The sequence below is a fragment of the Bombina bombina genome, chromosome 1, assembly GCF_027579735.1.
Source record: "Bombina bombina isolate aBomBom1 chromosome 1, aBomBom1.pri, whole genome shotgun sequence".
Classification (NCBI taxonomy): domain Eukaryota; kingdom Metazoa; phylum Chordata; class Amphibia; order Anura; family Bombinatoridae; genus Bombina; species Bombina bombina.
Genome location: NC_069499.1, coordinates 67,275,631 through 67,284,444, shown reverse-complemented (window position 1 = coordinate 67,284,444; position 8,814 = coordinate 67,275,631). Strand labels below are relative to the sequence as shown.

The following is an 8,814-nucleotide window of genomic DNA, read 5'->3' as shown; positions in this document are numbered from 1 at the left end:
CAATGATTCCTCCCCAGCACAAATGCCAGTATCGTTCACTGCACAGTGCCTGGATCTGACTGGCTGCTGCTCAGTGCTCTTACTCACTAAAGCTTTGGGGGCAACTGCCAAGCCGAACTCCAGCACTGCAGTGTTCCACATCACATGTCATACACAGCCGCAGCCCACACTCTACTGTGCTTTAGCTCCTGCTTGACCCACACATGTGTTACACATACAGTGTGTCTGTGACTGCAGTACAGTAGTCCAGCCTAGTCAGTGTGTGTGCGGGGCTAAGGCTACCGGCATCCCCACAGCCCTACCAATCACATAAATATAACATTTTGGGGCTAGCTAAAATCACTCAGTGTGTAATAGTGGGTGGGGGCTAAGGCAGCCGCAGCCCACAGGGCAAATGCCCGGTATGCCCTAGGGTCAGTCCGGGGCCTGCACACCAGGAATATAAACAGATCACTGACAGAACTGCTAAATGTTTCACACTGCAGTGGATCCGTGAATGCATTATGTAAAACCGCAAATACATATAAACAGAGTACAGTGAATTTCTGATTCAACGGTATTGACTTGAATATTCAGTTTCTCATAGGACATATCGGATCTCATCAATTGAATCAGAAATGTATTTGCGGTTTTACATAATGCATTCACGGATCCACTGCAGTGTGAAACATTTAGCAGTTCTGTCAGTGATCTGTCTATAGCTACACGAGTTGCAGCCCACTGTCAGCCAAACATCTTGCATTTACAGAAGCTGCGGCTAAAAATGAAACAATGAGAAATGTTTAAATAAAAATAAAATATAAAGAATAACGTTATGTAAAATCAAACAAAAAAAAAAACGATGCAATAAAAGTCTGACATTTTTTTTGTTTTTGAAGAGAAAGTTTTTTAAAAAAAACATTTGAATAAGTAAAATAGTATATAAATTATTATGCTTACAAAATCTAAAAAATCCAGAGAGCTAACTTAGTCAGATTCAGAGCGCAATTGACTAATAATAGCTGAACAGTGCACTGACAAGCCGGTCTCACACAGCTGTCATTCAGTGAAAACGGCTGCAGTGCAACTGAACAACTAAATCTATGAAGCTCGTTCACAAAGTTAATGAGAACGAGCTTCATAGAAGCTGCAAAGAGTTTCCCTTTTATGCGCATGCTTGGAAGTGAAGGAGTGAAGCAGGGAGTGCGCATACAGTCTATATAGACAACGCGCGTTACAACATGGCGGCTAGCACCACATTCAGTAGGCGGTGGTTTAGGGGTAATATTGGAGCTGAAAAATAATTGAGCAGATGCTAGGAAAATAAAAAAGTAAGCAACAATGTTTAATATAATACAAAAATGTTTTAATAAAAAGTTAATCACGGAAAAAATGATGGTGTTTAGGTTCCCTTTAACACTGTGTGGCTATAAATGACCTTAGTTGTTTGAATTTGTGTATCTGATTGCACTAAACTGTTATTTTCTCTGCCTAGTTCTTATTAAAGTAACTGCTTTGTAATTAGATGCTGTGCATTTTAATGAATGGTTTTTCCTTCGTTTGTGACTTGTCATTCCATAGAGTACACATCCACCATTGTTTCCCAGAAGTCATACAAAACAATTGTGGTTTTATGGTTGGAGTGACCTAAGGCTCCGCACCACACAATTTAAAGAATTCATTCATTCTAATGTGGTCTAGAATATTTTCCAGGTGAAAAGATTGTTTTATTAATTTAAAAGTATAGTTTTGTATAAAAATCGGTTAGCTGCCTGGAATGGAGTCTACCACATCATTTGATAATTAATATGATATTGTTTAACACAATAAGTACAGGTAGGAAACCCTTTATCCAAACTGCTTATGATCGGAAAAGGTTTGGGAGTTCGAAATAGTTTGGGTTTAGGAATATTTGCATCTTTACAATTGGACATTTGGGAGAGGGCATGGAACCAAGTGTAGAGAACAATATCTTATGTCTAGAGCTGCAACAACTAATCAATATAATCGATAATAGATTATGAAAATAGTTGGTCTGTGCATAGCACCAACTGCTTCACTGCAATGAGCTCCTGCACATGGTATTGTGTTTTATGGTTATTCTCTTAGCAGTCATCATTTGGATCGTTTATATTAAACAAGGTTATTTGGGACTATGCTTTGCATGATATAGTACCGAGCTTGTTATTTATACCTAGCTAGATTGATGGGATTTGTTATTTGAATTGATGTGCACTGTTATCTGTTTGCACAATTATTAGCAGATGGCTTGATATTGCTGATTATATGTACTGTATAGATAAATGTGTAAGGCTTTGTCCTGTTATTGATATATAGTCCTTAGTGCTTTTGACTTTTTTTTTTAAATTGTAATATGTACTAAATTCAACCTGTATAAATATATATCTGTTATTTTAAGCGTGGACTAGATATTTTTTCCCTAACCTTATAGCTGGTTATTTACCAGGGCATATAGATATTCCATATAATTTTTATGCTAGAATGAAGTCCAGGCTTACTTTAAAGGGACAGTTTACTCAAAAATTTTCTCCCCTTTAATTTGTTCCCAACGCTCCACTTTACCTGCTGGAGTGCACTAAATTGTTTACAAGTATTTCCATTAACCTTATATCGGCATTTGAATTAGTTTATTTAGCTTGTGGTGTCCCCACCCATCCTGAAAGTTTTTGGCCGCGAGGCCCAGCTGTATTAACACAGCCAGTAGAAGAAATTACACTCCCAGGGGGTTATAGAAGAGATAAGGTAATAAAATGTTAATTTTCCATTGTTCTCTACAAGTATTGGTTATTGGTTTATGGACAGATATAAGATAAAGAAGTAGGTATATTTACACAATGTGATAAAGTAATGAGATCTGATTATACCTACAAGCTCAACCCATTTTATTAGGTTGTGACTTCAAAACACAAAATCAGCTAAATTATATACACAAATAAGCCTTAAAAAAGCAATTCTCATACATTTTATACTCTGCAGCGGGTAAAAAAAGTAATTGGAAACACATTAATGGGAAAACAATTTTATAGTATACTGTCCCTTTAAGAGGCCCCTTGCAGTGGTGCACAGTTAACAAAGAGAAATATCCCACCTTGGTGAAATTGGCAAAAGGCTCAGTAGCTGCTGATTGGTTGCTGCACATAGATGCCTTGTGTGATTGGTTCACCCATGTGCATTGCTATTTCTTTCACAAAGGATATCTAAAAAAATGAAGTAAATTGGAAAGTTGCTTAAAATTACATGCTCTTTCTAAATCGCAAAAGAAAAAATAGGGTTTCATGTCCCTTTAACAGTGATAGTCTACCTCTTTCTAGTTCTACCTCTTTTGAAACTGTTTTTTTTTTTTTTTTTTTTGCTTGATTATAAAATTGTGTTCCGCTGCCTGTTTAAAAATTGGACAATCTGTTGTGTTAATGTAAAGTTTTTTTTTTTTTTTTAGTCTGTAGTTTTATATTTATAACACTTAATATGTGGAATGTATTTTAAATATAGATTTTTTTTTTTTAAAATACGATTAGCCGATTAATCGAAAAAATAATCAGCCGATTAATCGAAAAAAATAATCAGCCGATTAATCGAAAAAATAATCGGCCGATTAATTGATTATGAAAATAATAGTTGCGGGCTGCAGCCCTTCTTATGTCATTTAGGAAATATTTAAATTTCATAATACAGTTTATACAACATGTAACTAAAGGTTGTTTTATTAATTTTTTTTTTAATACTTTAGTGACGTATAGGTAGGGAAAATGTGTAGGTAAATTCTCTTTTCCTCTACCCATTTGATCCCTATAAATGTTATCTTGTATACCGCCTATGTTTATAGCGCTGCTGAATCTGTTGGCGCTCTACAAATAACCGATAATAATAATCTATCACATCCTGCTAGCTTCACTCATGTTTCTGCCTATGTACAGTACTTTAAACTGTAACCCTGCCCTAGCTTGAATGAAGAAAAAAAGATTGTGACTCAGTATGACTTACTGTCATGGGTCTGGCATACTATGGACCACAGACAATTTTTGTGTAAAATATTTATAAGTAAATGTCTTCAGCTTCTATTTTGACCAAGTTCTAAACAAATCACACATCTAAGTCTAGATTCTTCTCTTTTTTTTTTTTTTTTTTTTTTTTTTTACCTTTCAAAGTTTTCAGCCTTAAAGGGACATTTATAGTCAAAATTAAACTTTCATGATTCGGATAAAGTAAAACTAGGTGGGTTCATAAGAGCTCAGGAGTGTGCACGTGTCTTTAGTACTCTATGGCAGCAGTGTTTTGCAACATTGTATAACAAAGCTACAAATGTTGCAACATACTGCTGCCATAGACTACTAAAGACACATGCACACTCCTGAGCTCTTATGAGCCTACCTAGTTTTACTCTTCAATAAAAGATACCAAGAGAACAAAGCAAATTTGAAGTAAATTGGAAAATTGCATGATCTATGTGAATCATGCCAGTTTAATTTTTACTGCACTGTCCATTTAAGGGCTACTTTCCCTTTAAGAGTAATCTCTGAAAATAGTTAAAAACTATTTACCCCCCTCTATTTCTCCTGACCCCATATATATATATATATATATAAAATGTGTGTGTTTATTTAGCACAGTGATAATTATTTTAAAACTAAATAAAACCATGTCCTTAAAATAAGTATTAATGTAATTGTTATTTGTTTATTGGAACAGCATTGATTAAAAGCTTTATTTAGGAATTTAGACTGCTTATTAGTTACTATGTCAATATCTTAACATTTTATAAAATAATATTTTATTTTGTCAGTTATATTTCAGGTGCCCGTAGAAATGTGAAGGTTTTTGTTGCTGGTGATTACTTAAATGACCATGGCATCTTTACCTGAAGCTGTGACTCTAAAGGAGTTTTGTCCTTTGTATTCTATCCTCAATGCTATTCCTGCAAAAGTACAGAAAGGATTTCGGTCTGTATTGGTTTATTTAACAGCGCTTGATGCCAATGGTGACTACATTGCAGTTGGAAGTAGCATCGGCATGCTGTATCTGTACTGCAGACACACAAACCAGATGAGAAAATATAACCTGGAGGTAATTTTATATTAAAGTTTACTTCATATGTATTATCTGACTTTCAGAGAGGTCTGTGTGATCTAGTAAGTTAGTAATTAGGAATTTCTGTGAAATGTTGAACAAAAAAAAACATACATGCTTGCTGACAATTGCTTTGGTTCTGAGTAGATTGATGTAATCCATTCTAAACCTATTTGTTATCCCCTTTTCCAGGGAAAAACAGAGTCTATCTCTGTTGTTAAACTTCTGAGCTGCTTCGATGACCTTGTTGCAGTTGGCATGGTGTCCGGACGTGTTGCTGTATTTCAATTAGTGTCTCCTTTACCCGGGAGAAACAAACAGGTGATTGTACAAATTGATGAAAAAGACTTGCTGTGTAGGCACTTTAAAACAAAATAACAAAAGTGTTTTTGATTTAAAATGTTGTCGGCCGGGTGGCATTATAAAGTAACATTTCCTGCTATCCAAAGGACAGATTAATTGCATAATTTAACATACATTCAGACGTTTTTCTACAAGTTTATGTCAAGACACCCTTTGGTGCATTTTATTAATGAATTTAAATATATACCAATGCCAGTAAATCTAGATGGTTAAAAAAATTGAATTGGCTAAAATAATCTAAAATTAAACTGGTAAAACAGTCCATAGGTTACTGAAGTGAGTCGTCTATAGCAGTCAAGGAACATGACATTTTTATTTTACATACACAAACAGATGTTGAAAACATGGCATTGCTGAAGGGGTTAAAGACATAGCCAGATAAAAGGAATTTGTTTGCATTTTAACTTATTTTGTGAAATGGAATGTTCAATAATTGTAGCACAAATACTGATGCATCAGTTCCTGCTAATCTTCAACACTATATGTTACAAGTTACATACTTTAAAGGGACGTGAAATCCATTTTTTCTTTCTTTCATGATTTAGATAGAGCATACAATTTTTTTAAACAACTTTCCAATTTGCTTCATTCTCTTGGTATTTGCTGAAGGAGCAGCAGTGCACTACTGAGAGCTAGCTGAACACATCTAGTAAGCCAATCACAAGAGACAAATGTGTGCAACCACCAAATAACTCCCACTAGTTTAGGATATGTATGTATTCTTTTTCAACAATGGATACCAAGAGAACAAAGAACATTTGAAAATAGAAGTGAATTTAAATGTTTTAAATAACATGCTCTATCTGAACCATACAAGTTTAAAGGGACAGTACACTGTAAAATTGTTTTTATATGAATGTAATTTCAATGACTATACCAGCTATACCAGTTATACCAGCTGCAGAGTATAACATTTATGAGAAATTGCATTTTTCTGTTTATTTGTGTATAGGAAGTAGCTGGTTTTGTGCTTTTAAACCACAGCCTATTACAATGTGTTGAGCTTCAGGTAATATCAGATCTCATTATGTTATCACTTTATGTACACACACTTGCTTCCTTATCTTATATTTGTCTAGCAAACCAAGCTCAATACTTAGAGAGAACAATGGAAAATTATAATTTTATTACTTAACTATCCTGCATCCCACTGAGTGTAATCTCTTCTGCTGGCTGTGTTTACTTAGGCAATTCAATAGAATATACTCAATTATAGAAACTTTCAGTATAGGTTGGGATACCACAGGCTAAATCAGCTATTTTAAAAGCCAAAATAGGGGTAAAGGCGCTACTTGTGAACAATTTAAAACACTCCAGCAGGTAAAATAATAATTGGCAACAATTTAGAGGGGAGAAAAATTTCGGGTGAAATGTCCCTTTAATTCTGACTTTCCTATCCCTTTTAAAGAGACATAAGACCAATTTTGAATCCCCATAAATTGTAAGTTAAAAAAAAAAAAAGCATTATACTTTTCATTATTTACGTAACCACCTTTTCCTGTAAAACGTTTAAATAATTTTTATTTTTTTTATTTTCTTGAGAAGTGTATACTCCAGAGTTCACAAGTGTAACCCTGCTACATTCTACATAATGTTGGTTTGCTTGCTGTAGTTTATCTGTCCCTAATTTTACTAACTGTAAGAGAATAAGGGATGTGATACATTTTTGAAAGGATAAGTTCTTGGAACAGAAAACAAAGCACCTGTTGCTAACAAAATGTTAGTTTAAAGGGTCAGTAAACGCAATTGTGATTACAAGACCTTTCTGTTGTGCTGCTATAGAACAACATATCGGCCAACTCTTATTGTTTAAAAAACTAATTAACATCCTTTTTACTGCAGTTATTTTTCAATAGCCAAACCCCACCCACCAATTGTATTATTTGTAGGAGCCAATCTGAGCTTTAGTCCAGACAGCAAGGCTAGTCACTGTTATACAGTTAGTATAACATTTATTTCTTCTGTTATGTGTGATCAGTCCACGGGTCATCATTACTTCTGGGATATAACTCCTCCCCAACAGGAAATGCAAGAGGATTCACCCAGCAGAGCTGCATATAGCTCCTCCCCTCTACGTCAGTCCCAGTCATTCTCTTGCACCCAACGACTAGATAGGATGTGTGAGAGGACTATGGTGATTATACTTAGTTTTTATGACTTCAATCAAAAGTTTGTTATTTTACAATAGCACCGGAGCGTGTTATTACTTCTCTGGCAGAGTTTGAGGAAGAATCTGCCAGAGTTTTTTACTATGATTTTAACCGGAGTTGTTAAGATCATATTGCTGTTCTCGGCCATCTGAGGGAGGTAAAGGCTTCAGATCAGGGGACAGCGGGCAGATGAATCTGCATTGAGGTATGTAGCAGTTTTTATTTTCTGAATGGAATTGATGAGAAAATCCTGCCATACCGTTAAAATGACATGTATGTATACACTTCAGTATTCTGGGGATGGTATTTCACCGGAACTACTCTGTTAAAGGTCACTAATCCTTTTAATAACTATTTATCATGTTAAACGTTTTTGCTGGAATGTAGAATCGTTTACATTGCTGAGGTACTGTGTGAATAAATATTTGGGCATTATTTTCCACTTGGCAGCCTTTTTTGCTTTTATTTGTGACAGTTTCGTTTCTCTTCACTGCTGTGTGGGAGAGGGAGGGGCCGTTTTTGGCGCTCTTTGCTACGCATCAAAAAATTCCAGGAAACCTGCTGCTGCCCCAAAGACAGCATGAATCGAGAGCCCCCGATCCGGGACCGGATCTAGTGGGGGGCAGACTCTCTCTCTTCGCCCAGGCCTGGGCAAGAGATGTTCAGGATCCCTGGGCACTAGAGATCATATCTCAGGGATACCTTCTAGACTTCAAATTATCTCCCCCAAGAGGGAGATTTCATCTGTCAAGGTTGTCAACAAACCAGATAAAGAAAGAAGCGTTTCTACGCTGCGTACAAGATCTGTTATTAATGGGAGTCATCCATCCGGTTCCGCGGTCGGAACAAGGACAAGGGTTCTACTCAAACCTGTTTGTGGTTCCCAAAAAAGAGGGAACTTTCAGGCCAATCTTAGATTTAAAGATTCTAAACAAATTCCTAAGAGTTCCATCGTTCAAAATGGAAACTATTCGGACAATCTTACCCATGATCCAAGAGGGTCAGTACATGACCACTGTGGATTTAAAGGATGCTTACCTTCACATTCCGATCCACAAAGATCATCACCGGTATCTAAGGTTTGCCTTCTTAGACAGGCACTACCAGTTTGTAGCTCTTCCATTCGGATTGGCTACGGCTCCAAGAATCTTCACAAAGGTTCTGGGTGCCCTTCTGGCGGTACTAAGACCGCGAGGGATTTCGGTAGCTCCGTACCTAGACGACATTCTAATACAAG

General features: G+C 36.0%; 1 protein-coding gene across 1 annotated transcript in view; it reads left to right on the top strand.

Moving 5' to 3' along the window:
* Positions 1 to 8,814, top strand: part of TECPR2 (tectonin beta-propeller repeat containing 2) — a 608,030-nt gene that overhangs the window by 31,265 nt on the left and 567,951 nt on the right. The window contains exons 2-3 of the mRNA XM_053707105.1: positions 4,781 to 5,061; positions 5,257 to 5,385. Coding sequence (XP_053563080.1) covers positions 4,837 to 5,061; positions 5,257 to 5,385 — 354 coding nt within the window. The 5' untranslated portion in view covers positions 4,781 to 4,836. The remainder of the gene's footprint in view (positions 1 to 4,780; positions 5,062 to 5,256; positions 5,386 to 8,814) is intronic.